Source organism: Aythya ferina (genome assembly GCF_964211825.1).
Source record: "Aythya ferina genome assembly, chromosome: 3".
Classification (NCBI taxonomy): domain Eukaryota; kingdom Metazoa; phylum Chordata; class Aves; order Anseriformes; family Anatidae; genus Aythya; species Aythya ferina.
This window is the reverse complement of record NC_140298.1, coordinates 56,071,691-56,094,003: the sequence shown is the minus strand read 5'-3', so window position 1 is coordinate 56,094,003 and position 22,313 is coordinate 56,071,691. Positions and strand designations below refer to the sequence as shown.

General features: G+C 39.7%; 2 protein-coding genes across 8 annotated transcripts in view; one reads left to right on the top strand and one right to left on the bottom strand.

Annotated features, from left to right (window-relative positions):
- Positions 1-634: 634 nt before the first annotated feature.
- On the top strand, positions 635-14,180 carry ZC2HC1B (zinc finger C2HC-type containing 1B; the record flags this gene model as incomplete). Its single annotated transcript, XM_084512161.1, has 8 exons — positions 635-716; positions 1,460-1,524; positions 3,284-3,403; positions 4,191-4,329; positions 6,117-6,241; positions 7,014-7,119; positions 7,854-7,932; positions 10,067-14,180. The coding sequence occupies 8 exons, from the start codon at positions 635-637 to the stop codon at positions 10,089-10,091; spliced, it is 741 nt and encodes a 246-aa protein (XP_084368287.1). The 3' UTR covers positions 10,092-14,180.
- PLAGL1 (PLAG1 like zinc finger 1) overlaps positions 11,437-22,313 on the bottom strand; it is a 48,827-nt gene continuing 37,950 nt past the window's right edge. For all 7 annotated transcript variants that reach the window (XM_084512753.1, XM_084512752.1, XM_084512756.1 and 4 more), the window contains 3 exons: positions 19,612-19,731; positions 17,057-17,553; positions 11,437-16,685 (listed from right to left, as the gene is read on the bottom strand). In XM_084512753.1, the coding sequence (XP_084368879.1) occupies positions 15,416-16,685; positions 17,057-17,553; positions 19,612-19,731 (1,887 nt within the window). In that variant the 3' untranslated portion in view covers positions 11,437-15,415. The remainder of the gene's footprint in view (positions 16,686-17,056; positions 17,554-19,611; positions 19,732-22,313) is intronic.

Genomic DNA, 22,313 nt, shown 5'->3' with positions numbered 1-22,313 from the left:
ATGCCTGGAACTTGAGCTACTACAAATTCTGAGCTTCTGAGTAACGAAGGCTGGCCACCTAGCACTCATGACTTCCGATAGCAGTGCTGAAGAGTAAATTTGAAAAACTATCACACTAAGATGAGTCAGACACCAGCAAAGGAAATAAACGGAACATGTGAGTAACAGATGCTGTTCAGTGGTTTAAGTGGAGTGTAATTTTGTGATTTACTAAAAAGGAAAATCATTTACTGAAGATGGTGCACGTGTTCTTTACTAGTCCTTACCTCGTCTCCTACTGAACATGTCTAAGGTCACTGATCATTTGAAGCAGGCTGTCCTTTTTCCTCACTTCTCATTGCTGGTAACGGTGATATTTTGCTTGTACCTAACTTTGTTTGAAAAAGTAAGTTGTATCAGTCAAAATTTGAGGGGATGAGAGCAGGATAAAACAAATGGGAAAGGTAGAGGAAGACACTTGGAGAATGTAGTCTGGACTATGCATAGACCCACAGAGATTTCTTGAAAACAAAAGTGGAATGAAATTTAAACAGGTAGTAGAGTCAAAAACGTCATAGAATTGCTTTTGTTCATCTACGCTTCTAATCAGTGAAACACTGTAGTAACCTTACTCTGAGCCTTGGAGTATGGTAACATGAATGAAAAGGTAACAAAAGCAGTCACACATCTGCTCCTGCTCAGCAATACAAAGATTTCTTTTGTTTCAGCAAAAGCAGGTAAAGAACACTTAAATGTAGAAGTCCTTCCCTCTAGATTACAAGTCCTGTGAAAAGGGTTCTTTGTTAAATTCAAGTTTTTCTAAGAGCTATCTGTTTTTGTTTAATACAGGAAACATCCCTGCAGTGAAAAGAGAATATGTAAATAGCTGTGGAATCATAAAGGTGTAGAACTACTTTGCATACAACTTAGGTTGTGGTTTTTGTTTTCCCAAAAATTACTGATTTAAGAGCATGAAGAAGAAAAAAAAATAATCTAGAAAGAAAGATCATCTTGGAATGCTGTTAAGTGCCTCATGGAAACATTCTGTCTTCAGAATGAAGGTGGTGTCACACTCGGTGTGACACCTGGTAGCTTCTGGAGTGGTAAATGTTTACTCTGCTGTTACTTAATGACTTCCTAAAAGAAAAAAAGAAACCTGAGTGCAAACGTCCTGCTCTTGATTTTCCTCTTCAATCATCCCTTCTCCCAGTTGTGATGCCACTGGGGAAGGACGTGCTTGAGCAGTCATGTGGAGAACAAAAAGCTGTCACTCATAGTAAGGGAAAGCTTGTGTTTCGTGGGAGCAAGATGATAACGTGGTTGTGCAAAAAGGAGCCCTGGCACATGACTGCAGAGGTCCCTTTCTGACCGAGAAACAATCGGTTTCAGCGCCTTAAGGGCTGAACATCGAATGTACTGTTGATATTATTGCAGTCCTGTACCGTGTAACTGAGACTTTGCTGGTTTGAATTTCATACAGCTGCCGGAAGTCAAGACTTGGTTCCTTGTAGAATCTGTGGAAGACATTTTGCACAAGATGTTCTGGTAAAACAATACTTTTCTTTTAAGGGGGAGCATCAATGCAGTTAGCTGAAGGGGGTGGTGAGCGTTGGGGAAGGAGGAGGTGGCTGATTAGTGGAGAAATAGGTTGAACACATGTTTAAAAGAGCAAATGATCCAGTAGCTGCTTTCATTAGTAAAACTGATTAGAGAATAGGTGAGTGCTCATAAAAATATCATGACTCCATCTGCAATCTTGCGCTATCTTAATTTACCTGCTCTTCCAAAAACTGTTGCCTGCTTCGTGTCACGTTTAAAATATTGCATTATCTCTTGGTAAGACATCAATTGCTAACCTGGAGTTTCCTTTGTGCTCCAGGTTTCCAGACAGAATTTGTTTTTTCAGGCTTCCTGGGAAAAATAGACTAATAAACCATCTGATAAGTAGTCCCTTTGACAACATAATGTAGGCACCAGGCTCTGTTCCAAAGCCTGCTGAAGTGAAAGAAAAGACTCCTACTGACCTCACTGATCCCTGGATTACAGGCTAAATGGGTGGCTTCACAATTTGCCTAAAACAACCCAACTGCAGGATTTTTCTGAAAGGGCTGGCTCTGCACGCGCCCCTCCCCCTCTCAGATCAGCTCTGTGATATAACTAAAAACCGAATTAGAAAAAAAAAAAAAAAAAAAGAAAAGAAAAAGGGATGGGGAAAAAAAAGCAAAACTGAGTAACGGTGAGCATCAAGGCAAAGGTGGAACCAGTAGTTCCCCATCTGGTACCTTAGATGCACGAAGCATGTGATGGCCTAATCTGGCTAATTTCTTTTAACAGACAGCTTCTCTGTGGTTTTGGGGTGGGGGAAGGGGGCAAGTTTCTTGTCAGTATGAGTAGCCTGAGGTACAAGCCCTGCAATGCCTCTGGTGATACAGGAGTGGTGTGCTCATCTGTGAGCAAGACACAGGTATCTGCTACCCTGTTTGCCCAGCAGAGGAGTCGTCTTCTTGTTTGTTTGTTTGTTTTTATGAGCACTTTTAGAAACAGATGGTGAGGACTTGAAGCACAAGAGTAGAAAGGTTCAAAGGGAAATGAGTAATTAGAAAGGTATGATATGGTAAAAAGAGGCAATTCTCAGCCCAAGTGAACTGGAACTGAAATGCCTTGCTCAGGCAGAGGCTTAACTCAAATGAGGTAGGGAAGAGACCGGCAGATGAAATTTAAAACTTCTGTACACTTCCAGTTACAGATGACATTCTGAGTTGTCAGGTTACTGCATGCTGTTAAGCAGCTGCTCCCTTTCAGCTTGTGGCTGTCCCTGTTTTAGTGGTGTTGATGGGATGAACAGTGCTGTTGTTTGCCAGAAGATCCCTGAGTCTGGGATACTTATCTAAACTCAAAGAACTAATAATGTAAATATCAGCCCTTTGAACAGGAGCAGTCTGTTCTCCTTCCTAACCAAGAAAGAAAGAAAACTGATTGTGGCAGGGCCAGGGAGAGAGTCCAATGAGAGTTCCTGTTCACGGTCCCATTCTGGTATTCTCTGCAAATATTTATTTGTGCTCTACTCCAGCATGTCACTGAGCAGAACAAACTGGAAATGGGTTCAATTTCTTTTTTTTTTTTTTTAATCTGCAGCTGTACTTGAACATTTTTGTAAGTTTTGGTGAACTCTTTCAGGAGTAAAACTGAACTCGGTAGAAGTACTGCCTCAGCTCCCTGAATACGAGTAATTGTAAAGCCTAAGCAGCACCATTAACAAAGCATGACTTCAGCTCACGAACAATTATTTTTCTTTGCATCCCAGCCGAGACATGAGCCAATATGCAAGAAAGTCTTCAACAAGAAGCGCAAGCCCTTCAATTCTTTTAAACAGAGACTGCAGGGAACAGAAATCGGTACTGTGAAGAGGCAGCCCCCACAAAAGGTATGGTTAAAACTGAAGAGTGTGTGTTATCTCCATATGAAGTCTTTCATTCAGCGAAACTATTGTTTCCTCCCGGGACAAAGCCTGGATGTTGTGGATGTGTCTCACATATGTGCTTGACTCAGTGCCAAATCCTTTCCTCCCCCTCTCCGTGCTGCTAGTGTTTGAAAACATTTCTTATTTCAGAAGCCAAAGTAGTAGGTATTGTGACTACTCTGGGAGCATGTCTTTGCTTTTCTAGGAAAGGAACATTTATGTATTTTAAAGACTACACAAATCTCTGACATATTCCTCTTCAAGGTTTTCTTCATGTAATGGTGATGATGAGGGAATACACATGTACATATATGTGTATATTTTTACCCTGAAATGCTAAATGATTGCTGATTTGGTGTCCATGCAGGCTGACATTGTAAAATATCCTTTAAAGACGGTTGTGGAAAGAAATAGAAGTGCACACAAGTTTAAAGGAAGAAGAATCTGAAAAGTGGGGAAGAAGGGAAGGCACTCGTCACAGAATCTTTTCTATTCCCTTTTAAGCACCCTTTGGTTTGCTATAAACAGAGAATTTTTGCTGGAAGACATTATTCTTTTATCCATCTTCTGGTGTTGTCAATGGATGGCAAAGGGCTAATTTAGCTTTCCCGTGCCTTTCAAAAAATCAGGTTTCTTTTGTTTGCAACATTTTCTCCTTTCTCTTGGAAAGGAAGAACCCTCACTGTAAGACACTTCTCTGCCCCTTGCAGGGAGACAATATTGTTTGTATCTTCCTTTATTTCCTTTACAGAATCAGCAGGTGAAGAAATCTAACTGGAGACAGCAGCATGAGGATTTTATTAACGCTATTCAATCAGCCAAAGAAGTCACAAAAGCTATGCAAGAAGGCCGTCCTCTTCCGCCTCCTCCCCCACCAAGTATCAATCCAGGTTTGTGGTTTGGTTTATCTAATTATTAATCTTGTACTGAATTTTAGCAAAGCAGTCAGCTCTTGTTATTCACAGCTGGGCTTCAGTTTTGCACCTCCCTGCAGAAAACAATGCAAACATTTATTCCATCCATACTCTCTATTTTTCAGCTGTATTGGCTGAAGTTGAGTGGGAGAACAATGAAGAGGTGGTGGAGAGGATGAGAAAACTAATTATACCTTTTAAGCTTATGAAGGTGGCAAGTCTGGGGTCTGATAATTCCTGCTGTAGGAATAAAGCTGGGATGCCTGTACTCTAGCACGAACTGTACCTTTATATAACAAAAGACAACATGTATCCCCTCACTGATCAAACTGCGTGTAGTGTACACAGGCTTCCCCACTTCCATAAGATAGGTTTTCCACTATCATCTCCCCACCCCAACTGCAGTAAGGGAAAGTCATTTAGAAGAATTAAACAGTCTGTTTCACTCCTAATAGCAGGTGTGGTCTCTATGCAGAACTCACTGTATTAGAAATTACGGATCCAGAAATATACAGCCAATATTTCTCATGATGAGTGATTTATGAAATGTGGGAGCAATCTTGGAAAGGATCTCTGTGGGGTCCCTCCTGAGCAATAAAGGCAGAGGGACAGAGGGCTCTCTCGGCTCCCTTACGGAGCAGGAATTCACAACTGATATCAAAACCAGCTGTGAGGACTGCAGTCTTCCTCCTCTTATAGATAACAGCAATGCAGTATAAGCAGCAGGACACATTTTCCTTCCTTGATTGGGGTCATGCTCCCCTCTGAACTTCCACTGTTGAGTTCTTTAATTACTCTGTTATTTCTTGTCTGACTCCGAGAGCAAACCCCTCCCTTTCCTTATCCTTCTTTGAGCAAACTGGAGTTGTGCAAGAGCAGGGGGAGTTGTGGAGAAAGGAATCAGAGGGTTGCTCTGGTTCTCTCTACCACAACCTCAAAGTTAGACAGCTGCCTTGTCTCTCTCCCTCCCCTCTTCCGTTTTCAGAAGCATTTTGCCCACGCAGCTGATCTGGAAAAGTGATTTGCAAAGGCTTTGTACCAAATAATATTAAGATAAGAACAACTGAGATACTTTTGTGAAAGGTGTTGGGCAGGTAGGAATAACTTGAGAATGACAAGTGCAAAGCAAGGGCTAAACGTAACTGTGTTGAATTAAAAGGACACTGACCCTGAGCACTGACCATTCATTGAACTGAGTAGGACTGCACCAGTACTAAATGTAGGTCAACAACTTTCAGCAGAAGCACTGTCAAAAGCAACTCAAAAGCACTGCAGTGTGTTCTTTACAGTACTGCTTCACACCCAGAAACCTGGTTCTTTGGTGTCTGGTAGGCACAACTTGAGCAGCATTTTGCCAGCGTCCAAAGGCAATGCATTTCTTGAAAACAAATAAAAATCTTAATAACCACCCTTAAATAATAGTCTTGAAATATTTTTGACTATTCAAGGAATTTTTAAATATTGCTTTTCCTGCAGACTTTTTAATTATGAGATTTTGAGGGGAGGTCTACATCAAAGATAGTAAAATTTGCTCTTATTAATCCCTAGAGATTTCTTTCTGGAAGCAATTACTGTTTGGTGTATTAATACTGTAAGCAAGGGTTTTAGGGTCCCAGGTGCTTTTCTTGTAGTTCTAATTTTCCAGTTTGGGATACCTGATGGAGCCAGGTTTGAACTGCATCTTGAGTGCTCCAGTAAAGTAAGGCAATTCCTCTGTTGCAGTATATAAGCTGTGACATAAGTTTTTCCTTTCTTATGATCAGACTATGTTCAATGTCCATACTGCTCAAGAAGATTTAATGAGGCTGCAGCACAAAGGCACATCAAGTTTTGTGAAGAACAAGCTGCTCGCCATGCCTTTGCTGCAAAGACCACCAGACAGGCTGTGGTAAGCAAACACATTCATACTTGCATTGTCCTGGAGACAGATTTGCCAAAAAGTATTTTATGGTGAGTGAAGACCTGTATTAATATATAACCTAAGGTTAGAGGAAAGTTGGTAAACTCTTAAGACAAGATAGGAGTAGGTAGGTAGAAGTTACCTGAAACTGGAGTCCTTTGTCTAATATAAAAACTGATAGAATATGATAGTATGAAAATGTTAGACAACAATTTCTTCATCCTCCTCTGTGAATGGATTCTAGGATAACAATTGCAGGGAAATGGAAATCTGGGCAGCTTTTGCAAGATATTGATATATCTTATTATTCATTAGGTTTCCCTGCTGTTTGAAGGTTTGCTGTTTCCTGCAAATGTATAGCTGATTTAATTCCTGATCACTAAGCTCAAGGCCAAAGAGCTAGTCCCCTTTGGGGAACTAGAAAAGTGGAGCTTATTGGCAGTGTTTTGAAGTAAGCTCCTATTTTAGTGTAATTAAAAATATATATGTAGGAATATTTAAGCATTTCCTTTGTGAGAATAGTGTTTAAAAATAAAAAATAAAAATAATAATTATAATAAAAAAGATGTTTGAAAACCTTATTATCTATTTCAGGCATAAAAACAGCTTCCAAATGGGAGGGGTGCACTTTTTCCTGTTCCTTCCTAGCACTGCTTCATCAATGATTGGTACTTTATCAATGATTTAGAGAGTTGTTCTTGGGCTCCATATACTTCCTGCTAGACTTAAGTGTGCATTGTGCATCTTACTCTCTTACTAGGGCAAGCAACCAGTGACTCAGAGAAAAAAAACAACCTTAACAACTGCAGCATTATCACTTCAGAAGAGAGTACAAGAAGCTGCCAATACAGATAAACCTAGTCCAGGTAAGGAGTTCAACCAACCATATTTATATTTGTCTTACAACAAAGTCTACCACTACCAAATGGTAGTTGTTGATATCAAATGGCTTTACAAGTCATTATCCTGGTCCATTGCACCAATTGTATAGATAGAGGGTTTCGTGTAGGTTCTAAGAAGGGACTTAGCTTTTTGACTAGAGGTTCTCAAACAGAAGTTTCAACATAAACCTAAAATTTGCAGTCTGGGTGTCCAGTTCCCTCTGTCCCATAAATGATTCCATAAATGTTAATTGTTGATGTTAAGATTTATTACACATTCTTTATCTTTTAAGTTCATTTAGGTGAAGCACGTCGTTCATTTCATGTTCATGTACATCGTTGCATGTCATTCATTTGATAGGACTCTCCCTTGTTGATTCAGTCTTAAAATTTATACCACCACATCCCTAAAATGGTTCCCTTTAAACAGGATTGACAAAATATTCTTGCTAGTATTCACTGCTACCATTCACTGTACAAATTCACTGTAATCATGACCAGCATTCCGTCTGTTTAGAAGATGATTTATAAAGTAATTTTAGTGGCTATTTGTAATGTAATCCATGAATGATAATATATACTGCTCTTTGTATTACCAATACAAATCAATATCTTTGTATATTGATATCATTTACCCCTGCCTTTCTGGAGTTTATGTTGAATTTATGTATGTTAGAATTTTTTTATGACCAATAATATTTTTACAAAATTATTTGCAGAGACTCCTCATGGAACACTGCAAAAACCCAGAAAACCTTTGGCTGTGTCTCCTGGAAAAAAATCTTCAGGAGAGTTCAGGTAAGAATATATATATATTTTTTTTTGTTATTTCAACACAATAACATAGTATTACCTCATTTGCTTTTGTGTATATACAATATTCTGGTGCACTGTTTACATTATCAAGTTTTTTTTTGTCTTAATCAAAGCAGTTGGTTGCACTGAAATACTTTTGCAGAGCAAATCGTGTCACCAGTGTAGGCTGCTGAGAGTTGTTGTTTTGGTATGAAATGTTCTTTGGTTTGGAGCAGCTTCATCTCAAGTAGGCAATGACCATGTTTTGCCTTAATAGCCATCTCGAGGGGGTTTGTTTCTTGACAATGCAGACTTCTCTAGCTGGTCTTGTGCTCTCCTGTTGTGCTTCTGTTGTCTGAGGGAGATGCCAGTATCTCTTTCAATTATCATGGTATCAGGATGATGGTGTGGAGGTTCTTCCTTCTCCTCACTGTTTCCTTTCCCAAACCATTATGTTTGGTGCTTCTGCTCTTTAGATCATGCAGTCAGAATTGTTCCCATCTTGGTCCAGGCAGAGCCACTCCAGATCAGCCACTAGGCCTCACAGACCCTGCCTAAGATGGCGGTGGTACCATTGTACAAGGGGATGGCTCGGATGATCGGCATCTGGCACCCCCACCAGAGCAGAAACCAAGATCTTGGCAGAGAATGTGGCCAAGAAGGATTCCCTGTATCTGGCAAGATATTTTGAGCTTGGGAGATGAGCTTGTTGGAGTGCCTAGGCACTCCTGTTAGAGTGTGGGATGACCAGGAATGCGCACAGAACATTCTGTTGCAAGAACTCAAGTTTGAAGTCTTCGCAGGGCCCATCTATGTAGAGTGTCTATATGGACAGTGCAGTAACTCATGGTTATTCATGCAGGGATTCACAGACCACCAACAGAGACTTATTGATACCACCATCATTCTCAGGGTTTAGTCACTGAACACTTACACTCTTGGCTAGATAGCCTCGGGGAGAAGGCTCCTCTTTTCCTAGTGGCACTGATGAAAGAGAATGTGAAATATTTTTCTCTTGCTGTCCGTTGGCACTGTGTGCTTTCCCTCTGGTGTTCCTTTCTGCTTTCCACATCTCAGACATCACCTTTTACCTCCCCGTGCCAGTTACTAGCCAAGCGTTCAGCCCCTTCTCTCTCTTCTGAAGGGCTATTAGTGACTGTCCCATCCAAACAGCATCTGTGTGGTGTGATGTTCTTGCTAGAAATTGTGTAGGCTGTGGAATGGAATAACGCAGAGAAGGACTTGTCCAGGCTGCTAGCTGCTATGTGCATGGGCTATCACGATGGGGCAAGCAATGGAAAACACACACCAGAGATGCCATGGTCATGGACTTGCCTGATGCAATGTTGGGAAGAAAGCATGTCCCCACTCCTGTTCTCCCAGGCATGTTGTGAAGGAGGGACCTGGTTCTGAGTTTCCCATTTTGTCTGGGACAGAGCTGAGTTGCTGCTGCTCCAAGCCCTGGAGCAGTGGGTGGGAAGTCACAGCCAGAGACACTGGGGATGAATGTGGGCAGTTTCCCCCCAGCCTGGAAATGAAGAGTCACCTTGTGGGCTGCTGGAAACTGCTGTGTTTTCTATAAAATTTGAGCTTTTCCAGGTGCTTTAGAGAGCACTTTGGGCTACTAAGAGCTAAGTTTCAGTGCAAACCAAGAGTGCTTTTTAGCTGAGAAAGCAGACGTGAGAAACAATGGCTTTGAGTAGTGCAAATCTCTCTAAGGACTATTCAATCTGAAAGGCAATGACAAAAACAACCAATTCTTAGACTTGTCTAATTCTCACGGACTGTATTTAAGCTAATGGAAAAAAAAAGGTTTCATAAAGTTGATTTCACTGACCTAAAAATGTTATGAATTTAACCTTTGTGCAATTATTTAGAGGAGGGAGAAGGCGCAGCAAACATCTGAGAAGGGGCAAGAAGACTGCTAGAGGAAGTAATGTGGGGTAGCCATTAAAAGCTTAAATGCCAAACATTTTAAAAAAATAGTAAATACTTACATTTGCTTGAAAGATATTAACCATTAATATTTAAAAGTAAACCTTTTTATGTATTATTGCTTTGGTTTAATTATCTTATGTAAAATGGAGTTAAATGTGTCTATACAAGTAACAAGTATATGGCTTGCTGCTGCTTTCAGACTGCAAATGCACAACAGAAGATAGAGTGGCTGCTTGCCGAGGATGTGTTAAGGCCTTCTACTGAAGCATTACAGACCTTAACAACGCAATCCTCCAGCTCCTCTTCCACTTTGAGTGCTAAAGCTCAATACGTTGCAAGGCGGCTATAATAACAACATGGTTGCCACCTTCGATTAAAAAGAAAGCAAACTGAAGTTCACTGTTCTCCTTTGTTTTTTCCTAGGCTAAAAGGGTTATTAGGCTATCCTGTGAGATTACCTGCAGTTGATGACAAAATTTAATTAAATAATCACCTAAAAGGGGATGGATCTTACCAGTATTTCATGCAATAGTTTCAACAAAATGTAGTAAGAACCAGTGTCATGCATTTTTTTTCCTAAAGCTTTGGTTTGAATATATTGAACAAGATAAATGAACATTTTGAAGTTGTGTATTTATAGAATCTTCCAATAAAGGATAAATGGTAATGATAAATAAGTTATATATGGGAACATATGCTGTACATCAGCTTCAAAGCACTTCATGTTCAGCCGAAAACCAAATCTCACTCTCCCATAAAAAAAAAATAAAATGTAATTGCTATTAGAAATTGATTAGTAGTAAGCCAGAAATATGGTGGATCACATCACCCTTTAATTTTTGGCCACCTCATTTATTAGCAGCCTTAGACCACCTTGCATAAACTTTCAGTATGCAGTATGTTGGTTTTTTTTTAGCCCAACAATTCCCAATAAGGCTTTCACTTAAAACCCATAAGGAATTTTTCTTTCCTATTAAATGTTTATAGAGCAAATGAAGATGAAAAGTACTTGGACACAGCAGTAACATATGAGACTTTAGTCTAAGACTAGCTAATAGCAATTAGGTAACTATAAAAAGGATGACACTGAAATCAGTGCAATTCCTATAGCTAGACTGTCTTAGAAATATACAACGGGCATGAAGTTAGCCCAAGAATATTAAAGCAGTGCTTCTATGTCTTTTTTTTTTAGTCCCCCTGTATATTTAGTATATGTTTAGAACTTCTTGGTGTTGATTTCACAGATCACTTTCCCATGTCTTGCAGAAAACCGAATTCTAGGGGCAGAAATATGTTATTGAACAACAACAGTTAAAAATTCTGCTAGCAGAAAATGTATCACACAGTCATCAATATATGAAGCGATTTCAGACTGACTGTAAAAAAAAAAAATGCTTCAGAATTAACAGCAAACCACTGGTTAAGAAAAAGGAGAGTCTGACAGGAACAATTCATAAATAAAACCAAAGAAAAAAAAGAAATGAACATGTTTTCTAATATGGGATGGGAAATAGTTGTGCGCACAGAGGTTGTCGATTCTTTTGTTCCACATAATATAGTGTTAGCTCCTTAACATTATTTCAACAGGTCTATGTGGCTTCCATGTTTCCATGTTCTTGTTTAAATGAGTACTACTTTTTTTTTTTCTTTTTGTGAGAGCAAATATTCACCAAGATTTCAATTTTTCAGGATTTGATTGTAGTAATTCTGTTGTTTAGCTGCCACAGATCACACTATTTCTACAGATTTCCAAGCAGTGTTCAGATAGATATATAAACTATTTTCATTTTTATTACAATGTGAGATAAGATAACCAGAGATGTTACAGAAGGTCATTGCCTGACCTGGACCAGGTCTTCCTGTTCTGCAGGTCAGTTATCTACAGAGCCAAATATTTTCCCAACCTTTTTCTTCCAAAAGTGTGCACAGAATGTGGTGCTTTTAAGAGCTCATTTCTTAAAGGAAGGTAATGTTTTTCCAGGAGAGAAATAAAACCAAGATAGTAGAATCACAGAATGATTTGGGTTGGAAGGGACCTTAAAGACCATCTAATTCCAACCCTCCTGCCATGGGCAGGGACAACTCCCACTAGACCAGGTTGCCCAAAGCCCCATCCAGCCTGGCCTTGAACACTTCCAGGGATGGGGCATCAAAGGTGCTACACTCTGTGCCTTGGAGTACAGGAATCTGCTCCTGCTTACATTGACGTCAGCCACAAAACTCTTGCAGAGCTCAGCATGAGCACAACTTGCAGCACGTCTGTGTGGAGTATGTGGCACTGACTGTAGTCAAACACGAGATGACCACTGAACTGTTATAGTTCTCTGTTTGGCCTCTAGGAATTGTGCTCATGGTTACAGCAATAGGGATATTAGGGATACAAGACCTAATGATATCAAAGACACAGATAGTGGTATGGCAAAAACACGGTAACACCATTATATTATGGTACTGTCATTGAGTGTTTATGCTGAGATGGCTTAATGTGATCATACCATGGTTTTTAATGAATGGAGCCTGAATAGAATAATCTTTTCTGAAGTAGATATGTGATGGTGCTAGGATACTCTTGAAAGACAATTACCTTGGTTTAAGGAAGAGATGTATGCATAGTATATATGTACCCAAAGCCACAATTGTGCAAAATTAAATACAGATATATTTGACCTGCAATTTGGCTACATGCATTTTTCATGTCAGCCTAGAATAAGCCACATTCTAATGCAGACACAATTTTGTAATGGATAAATAAAAACTTATAACGAAGTGGTAACAGCTAAACTGCAGGCAAAAATAGGTCCTTTAATTTGCTGCACACTAGGGTATTTCTACCATATGCTGTATACAGAATACTGCTGAGCACCTCCCTTAGTTACAGCGTCGAGAATCTAGGAAAAAAAATTGAATAGACTGAAGAGCTAAACCAACAGGATCACCTATTTAAGGTCTGCTTCTGTGTTTTACTTGTAGACCCCATTATAGTGCGCTTTTAAAGAGTTTTAATATTACAAGGGTTCTTTTTTTCGTTTTGCTTAACTGAGACTCGGTCTTTAACCCATAGTTACATATGATAAACGCCTCTCATTAACATAACTTTGCATGTTTCAGAACAGCTTGTGACCAGGGACCAACGCATCTCTTGGCAGCCCAGTGCTCTGGTTCCTGATTGCAGTCGAGCAGCTCACAGAGCGTGGGTGTCAGGCTAGCTTAATGTTTGTGTAATGGTTCCTTCTTAACATCATTTTTTAATTCAAAGACACTTATTTTCATAATTAGTTACACCTCTTATAGAAGCACAAACGAAAAGGACAAATTGTCTGCTAATAACATGATCAGACAGTGCTACACAAATGTGTTTTTTTTTTTTTTTCACAAGTACATGTTTGAACAAAGGCAACTGAGTACAATTTGCATGAACAAGGCAAACAATGCAGTAAATGAATATAAACACACCTTTCCAAGTCTGGATAAAATTATGAGATGAGTTGTAAATTGTGCATGTTTTAAACTTTTTCACTATTCTGACACTTGCAATTTAAATAACTCCTAGCTGGACATGAATGTGCAGCTACCCACTTTTTCTACTGCTATTCTCATAATTCAAATGATCTTAAAATTCCTTTTGTTTTGTTCTATGCCAAAAACATTTGAAATAAAAATGGATCTGAAGAACATATTCTTGCACAAACTGCAGTAATACCACCTTTCCATAATCCAAATAATCATAAACTTGTAAAAATATTAATATCTGTCATAGTTCTTTAACAGCAAAATAGCAATCATTTAAAAAATATTTATTAGAACTTATCTGGAAATATTTCTGTGATTAATGGGGGCAACGAGAACAAACTTGTTTCATGGTTTATCTGTAATGATCATTAGGTACAATTAATTACCTTTTAATTTAATGGAAGAGATTGTGTATTCAGATTCAGAAATTCTGCATCTGTTTCTGCTGTGACAAAATCCACTAATAATGGCATCATACAGTAAAATGGGATTTTTTTATTTTTTTTTAAGTATGGGTCAGGCAAGAAAGTAAATTCAGAAGGCTTTTTATTTATCTATTTATTATTTAATGTCATCTACTGGGAGATGTGATTTTTTTGCAATTTCTGCTAACATATTGGTCAGGTGATGGGACTGTCACACCACTTTCCAGCTGGAAACTGGAAACATACAAGGACAATTTACCACAGGAAACAAAGAGAAGTTCCTGTGAACCTGCTTTGGAAGAAACACAGGCTGAACGCCCAGCTCTAACTGCCCAAATACTAATGAGCAAAACAAACATGAGTAAGATGGCTTTGACCATTACCATACCCACTAACTTCATATGATGGTTTTGAGGCATAGCCACAACCTGTGGCTGTGACCAGGGCACAGCCTGAGGTAACTACCACAAGCCTTCTGCATAGGGACCTACCCCTGACTCAACGGAGGTTAAGCTTGGATGGAGGCAGGCTGCCTTGCCAGGGTTGGCTTTCTGTCAAGGCGTCCATGTCTGATGGCTATGATTAAGAATAATTTCCCATGCTAAACAAAAGCCTTTTTTAAAAAAAAAAAATAACAAAAGGTGAATAAAGGCCCCTTAGGTAGGAAGCATTATTTTTTATTGAGTGTTAAATCAGGCAAGCTGTTGACCCGATGGGATTACACATGCTTAAATATAAGCAAATGCTTAAGTGCTTTGCTAGCGTGAGACCCAGGTTCCTGTATCTTGCTAGATGATCATGTTCTAAGTGAAAATTAATGTTTGCTCTAACCTTTGAGAAATTTCACTTCCCATTCTGAAAAGCACACCCATACAAGACAGCTGCTCTGGCACATTCATGCAGCAGTGGTAGTTACTTCGAGCCACTGGAATAATGCAGGAGATACACACAGCTGAAGTGTGCTAGTGTGCTTCAGGAAAAAAAAAAAAAAAAAGAAATCTAGTTAAACATAATCACAGCAGTAATTTTCTTCATTTTAAAAGACTGAAACAAGGAGATAAGATTTATTCTTGGAATTATTTGGATTTAAATTAAAGATTCCTAAAATTCAGTAATTAAGTGCTTAACAGAAATCTATATCACACCGATAACTTGTTCATATTAAGGTTTCCATGTGTATACACTTATTGTGATTCTTGGCTCATTAAAATTATTTTTCTGTGATTTCCCCCTTCTTCCCATTCACCCTAAACCTATTTCTCCTACTGCGGCAGCCAAAGTTTCATTGTGCCTGTTATGATGCTTTGCTATTATTGAAGATATTTATTCAGCTGTTTGTTTGAAAGGTAAGAAACAAAAATACAGAGGATGTTGAGGGAAATATGTTAGTCCTACTATTGTCATATGCTAAAAACTAATAGTAGTATGAAAAATAGAGCTTCTTGTTTATTAACATTCTGAATTGAACTACCGTGTTCATAACATGCTTTAAAAAACATTTGGGACAGTATTTCTTAAAACAAAATGAAAACAAACAAACAAACAAAACCTTCTCCTAACAGATTTAAGTAAACCAGTCTTTTTTTTTTTTTTTTTTTTTTTTAAAGGCATAGTTATTTGAAGGCATGATGAAAATGAGGCAACGTTACAGAATTTGTAGTGGATGGAAAGGAGCGAGGAAAATGATGCAGCTGGTTTATGGCCATGCCACCAGTTGCTAGCTGTAGACCTTGCTGCTGGCCATTCAGCCTATGTGATGGCTCCTCTGGACCAAATGCCATTGTGATGTCCCCAGTAGTGTTCTGGTTGTCACCTGGTGGGAGTTGCCAGAAACTCATCACATGAGTGAGATCCATGAAAGGCATGCTGGTAGTTTCAGCTGCTGTCTCTGTCTCCTTGTGCACTGCGTACTTGTGAGTATCACCTACAGGCCCTGAGGAAGCTTCTTCCAGACTGATTTTGTGGAGAGACTGAGGTTCTGGTAATGGCAGGTCCTCTAGAAGATGGACATTGTAACCTTTAACATCCACTCTGATTGGAAGATTTTTGAGGGATCCTGCTGCAAATGAGGTAGAACTAAGGTCATATTTATTAGACTGATGAAGGTTCAGGTTGGCAGGAATGGCTGTTGAGCACGGTGTGGGATGGACAGCTGCGAGGCTGTCTGCACAGCCCATCCTTTGCAAATGAGGAGAAGGTTCAAGAGGAAGAGCAGTTTGTAAGCTTGGCTGGGGATGAAGATGTGAACAGTTGTATTCCTCTGGTTCTGGACTATTCAAAATTCCATTCTGCGCGGAGACTCTTTCAGGAAAAGGGGATGGTATGCTGGTGTCTTCCTTCAGTCTGAATGGGAAAAGTTGGTCAAGGAGACCTACTGAGTCACCATTCTGCAACCTGCTCTTCAGCAGTTCTTGTGGATGAGTCTTCCTAGTATGGCGAGTCAAGTGGTCCTTCCGCCCAAACCTTTGGGCACAAAACTGGCATAGAAAGTCTTTGCAACCCGTGTGAACCACCATGTGCCGTCGCACATCTTTCCGGGTATAGAAGTGACGCTCACAGTGGTCACATTTATGTTTCTTTTCCTTGGTATTGCCAGTTGGTTTCCCTGCATGACTTTTAAGGTGTTCCAACAAAACTTCAGTACCGCCAAACTCCTGGGCACACACCCTGCAGGTAAGGTCCCCACTGGTGGCTGCATGAAGAGCCAAGTGTCTCTTATAACCTAGCTTGGTGTTGTACTTCTTGCCACACTCTTCACACTTGAAGGCCATCTTGTTAGGGTCATGAGTCTGAAGGTGATTCTTTAGATGGTCTTTTCTATGAAAGGTCTTTTCACAGTAGCCACACTGGTGAGATTTCTGTGGAGAATGAGTGGCTGAGTGCCTAAGACACACACACAAAAAAAGTGTTATCAGCATTTACATTTGTTCTAGTACACAGTGCAGCTCAAGACTCAAAAATAGAAAGAAGAAAGGCATTTTCACAAGTTCTTGAATTATTAGTAAAAAGCCTAGCTTTTTTTTTTTTTTTTTTAAGTTGTGTTAATCATAAAGCACAGAGAAAGTTCAAATTGCTCAACATAATCTGAGTAGCAACTGCAATTGAGAGAGACTACTTTTCACCAATTCTTCCTACGCAGGAATATGAAAACTGGAACTCTGAGATTAACTGCCACTAAGACACTCAAGAGACAAAAGATGTCCTTGTTTTTCCCACACACACCCACAAGAAAAGGATTGCCTTCAGAGCTGTACCTGAGCAGTTTATATTTGGAAATGAAGGCTTTTGTGCATCCGTGCTGTGGACACTTGTAGGGGCGCTCCCCTTTGTGCGCGTAAGTGTGGACTGTGAGCTTTTCAATGGAATCAAATATCTTCCCACAAAGTCGGCAAGAGTAACTGTCTGGCTGCTTCACTTCTTTTCCCTTCAACAGTGAAGACCGGCCATTTCTCCATTTAGGTATAAACCTCACAAGAGCATCACAAGTGTTTCCTGAGCTGGCACAGCTAAGCTTTGCAGCAGAGGAACAAGAAATGGTCCCATAGCACTGAGTGATGCTTTTGCCTAATGCCGATCCTCTCAGTTTCCCTTTAAGTTTGCTTTTTGCTTTTACAGGTCCCAATTTATTTGGTGGTCTGAACCTTGTGGTAAGGACTCGGTCTTTATTGATGCACTGGTGAGATTCCAGCAGAGCAAAAGTTGCAAAAGCGCTTCTACAACTGGAGCATATCCAAGGGTCTACAGGCTCTTTCTGCAATGAGAACAGAAGCAGGTCTTTCTTATTAGCCATTCTAAGGAAAGGTCATATTCTTCTCACTGACACTACATCTTCTCCCGGGCTTTCCTAAGACCTGTTGTCCTTAGTGATATTTACTTGATTTTACTACCACACAGCTGTTCAGCTGGAAATGGATGCTCTCTAGGAGTCTAGCAACTATAAAAAAAAAAAAAAGAAAATGGTTGGCTGAATACTGATTTTCACATTTTTGTTTAGCATTTACTGCAGTAGTACTGAGTCCTTCACATTTGTTCATCTCTGTGTACTGAATTTCAAAGTCTATTTGTTCCTATTATGGAATTACTTATAAAAGCAATTGAGAATTGTACTTTAACCTTGGACTGACATAATTTATCTGCTATTGCAACCAAACAAAAATCCCAGAGCTGGGACCTGTCTAATTGGATGGGTTTCTGCACACAAATGTAGTTTAGCCACACACGTTTTCTCTATGTTTTGGGCTGACTCTATGCTGCTTGCCCCTTTACCAGAAAGCAATTGTCAATGCCCCAAGGAGAGATTTCTTCACTCAGCTTGACATTTGGCATTAGACTTTCTTAAACTCAGTAAGTTACAGCATTGGGGATATCAAACCTATCCTAGTTTAAAGGCATTAAAACAACTTTTTAAAAATTTATTTTATGCAATGTATTATTTGGAATTATTATTTCTGTAGAAATAAGAGCTCTACTGGATTCGCTTGAATTTACTTTGAATATAGACATTTTAAAAATTCAAATTAAAAACAATTGTAAAAAGCTATAAAACCAACAGTCACTGATGAAATAGACTTTGAAACAATACACAACTGTGTACTTCCTTAGCTGTCTCTGTATTTCACTCATGCTTCTTATAAAGCGTCTTTGCTTTCCCTTGCTCTTGGGTTAGCTTGCTTTAGAGAATATGGTAACGCTATGCCCACTCTGTCTTTGTTCACAGACAGAGCCTTTCTCTCTCATTTCTGTCTTATGCTATGGCCCTCCCAGTCCTTCTTTGCAGACCGTATAAAACCTTCAATGCAAGTGAATTCAATGCAAGTGCATCCTGGAGCACAAGTCCTCTGAGAAGCGGCTGAGGGAACTGGGGGTGTTTAGTCTGGAGAAGAGGAGGCTCAGGGGAGACCTCATTGCTCTCTACAACTGCCTGAAAGGAAAGTGTAGGAGCTGAGGGTCAACCTCTTCTTGCAGATAACTAGCTATCGGACTAAAGGGAACGTCCTCAAGTTGTGCCAGGGAAGGTTTAGGTTGGAATTTAAGAGAGGTTTCTTCTCAGAAAGAGCAGTCAGGCACTGGAACAGGCTGCCCAGGGAGGTGGTCCCTGGGGGTGTTTAAGGAAAGGTTGGACGTGGTGCTTAAGGACATGGTTTAGTGGGTAACATTGGTGGTAGAGTGATGGTTGGACCAGATGATCTAGGAGGTCTTTTCCAACCTTAATGTTTCTGTGATTCTATTCTATGCTCCTATGAATCAATGGGGTTACTTTTCCTCCATGGAGCACCTCTGAATTCCTCGTTCAATCATACTCCCTGTTTAGCATTTCCTTCTAGTTTACGTATCAATATTCACAGTCACATTTTCAATACTTAGGTACCTTTTGCATCAGTTTAGGATTTCTTACTATCATCCAAAGGGAAAGGTATTGGGATTAAAAGAGTTTTTTAACCCAGGAAAGACTGAAATAACCAATACATTATCTGTCCAACCAATCACAGTGTAACAAAAGGGAACTGGTGAGAGAAGTCTGAGGCTGGACAGCTTGGTTACCTAAAAAACTTAAGTCTTTCCAACACATCCCACTGGAATCACTACTTCTGGATACTTCTAATGGCTCCACTGGATAACAAACACAGGAAATGATGAGCAGCCTTTCCACGCATAGCCGTTTGCTTAAAATTGCTCTTGGCTTTGTGTTAGCCACCTATTCTATGACTTGCTCTAACATCACCAGAGTTTCATAATCAGACTGAGCATGTAAGTAAGCTGTAATTTACTATGTCTGTCGATGGCTTGAATGCAGATTAGAGGTACTTACTGCTACTGGAGGCAAAGGACAGACATCAGTTTCTTCTTTAATGAAGACTGCAGAAGCTTCCATAAATTTGGCATAATCGGCAGCATACCATACTTTCAATTCTGTGTGGGGTTCAATTGGCTGTGAATGGAAAACAAATAGTTCACATTTACTTGTGTGAATTTTTCTACTAAAAAATAACACTGTAGTGAAGACTGGGGGGAGGAGAAGGTACAATTTGTTATCATTACCCAAGCTGCATCAATTGAATCTGTTTAAATTATCGATAACTTAGTTACAAGAGTCAAATGCTTTGTGAGCATTACTATCCACTGGGGTTTGACACTTTCACAGTTTCTAAAAGCAGATATGAGTATGTACAGAGATTTTACAGGGAGAAGTAGAAGTAAGGGTGCCTCAGCCTCATGACTGTTGCTCAGAGAGAAGTATTTGTCTGGGATGTCCAGACATCCAGCAGTCTTTCTAAGCAATATGCCATGCCTGTTCCTTGATATCTTGAAGCCCCCTGGACATAACACTTAACTGTCGGGTACAGGCAAAAGAAAAATGTAGAGTAAATGCACAATAGCTTGGATGCCTCCTGGATGTGTCACACTTACTGAGCATGGGTGCAGAATTAATATGTGAACTGCAAGTCAAACTTGCACATTTCTGGCAAGACAGCTAAGGAAGTTCTTCACACTTGCTGGCTCTAATAGGCCAGGCTTGCTACGCATGTGCTAATTGTACCTCTGCTCTTATTTCGCTGAAGCCTTCCTACGCAGGACTAAGGGAGCCCATACTCTGCAGTCTCCCATCCAGTCATGCCCGCACAGATCTTCTTGGGACTGGACTATGACCTCCTCTTACAAATGCTTTCAGCCAATTATACAGCAAACAGAAAAAAGAAAAGTGAATGGTTATACTCACTGGCTAAAAATTCATTATGTACTTAGATGCAAAGGAGAAAGGCTTTATGACTTCCTGGCCCTGTACACTGTTTTATTCATCTATCATCAAAACTAAACCAACCAATCAAACAAACAAAAAAGCAATCACACAACATTGTAATAGGTGTACAGCCAATCTGCATTGTACTTGTAGTTTTATTTTGAGCTAAACTAAACTTGTGCCACTGAAAAGAACAAACTAGCCTGGAAGGACAGCAGCCAAGCCTTATTTCACATAATGTGACATCTTGAAGTGCACTTGTTATATAACATCAGTATGGCATAAGCATGGCAGGTAAAAGATAACAGGCTGTGAACACTAAACGGTGACAGATAATTGTGCGCATAATGTCCGAAACTGAACTTTTGAACTCCCAGGCACAAGCCTACTTATTAACTACAGCCATTATGGGTTGGCTGTATGTTCTAATAACACCTAGTCTAAACTGAAGTGGTCTGTGGTGAATCTTCCAATTAATAAAGGACGTGAAGCAGAACCACCAATTAGGAGGCCAATCACGCATTGAGCTCCTGCATAGTCTTTTTAGATGGAGACAACTAAGCCATCAGGAAGAGAAATTTGGAAATGGGGGAGATCCACAGAGACACATGTCTGGGGCTGTGACACCACAAAATGGCTGCACAGCACGGTACCGCCAGGACTTCCTGCCTGACCCTCCTGGACCAGCAGCAATCTCCCCCATGGGAAGTTGAGACCGAGCAAATGTGACTTTGTAGGGGAAGCAAGGGCATGAGTGTGAGAAATAATCAAGTAAGGTGAAAGCCTTAATCTCAGTTTTGAACCTCTAGTGTCCTAATCTTCTACGGATATCATTTACACTGTTTCACCTGTGGTAATAACAGAAACCTATGACAGCACCCACAGGAGATTCTCCTGTGATCAAACAGACAGCAAGCCTGGATTATTTTTACTTCCTCATAATTAATTCATTGCTTTTAAAAACCGCTCATTTCTAGGGACTGCAGTCATTAGATCAGCAAGTACACCAACAGTGCTGTCAGTAGGCCACTTAGACGTATGCATATCTGTATGCTTTTGTGCTGTAGTTTCATGTTACTGAAATTTTTCTACCTTTATTCTAAACTGATATCTCTGTAAAAAAAGTGGAGAGAGGAGCCGATACTTCTACTCCCAACTTAACAGAATATATTCAAAATATCTTGAGAAAATATCTTCGTAACCAGCCCTAAGGCAGCCTCACAATGTGACCAGCAGGGTGTGCCTAAGTGTAGCAAAAGGCCATCACCTTACTGACCTGGACACTGTCTGCAGGATGTGATGGCACCATGAATGGTACTGGGATTTAGGAGTGAGAAAAGGAGAGTAACTCCCCATGATGCATAGTAAGGGTTCCAAAACACATTGCTCATCCTAAAATACTTTTCATTTTAATATATAGGATGCAACTCTCCATTAATGCCAATGAGCAGTACTGTAGAAAACAGCAGTGAGCTGTTTCAACACAGTATTTAAATTGAAACAGAAACTTTACGTTATCAATTTGTAACTACAGTTTCTTAGAAAAGCAGCTGTGCATGCTTTTCAAATACAGTATTATTAATCCTATCAGTTTTACATGTACAGCGTGCATCTAAAATCACATCATAAATCTGAAAAGGTATTGACTGTATCATAATTTGAAGCAGAGCCTAAACATTGTCACAGATTGGTATATACTGCTTTACATTGATTTTTTAATTGCTTTATTATTCATCAAAAGGCAAATATACCTAACACTGTTATAAAAGACT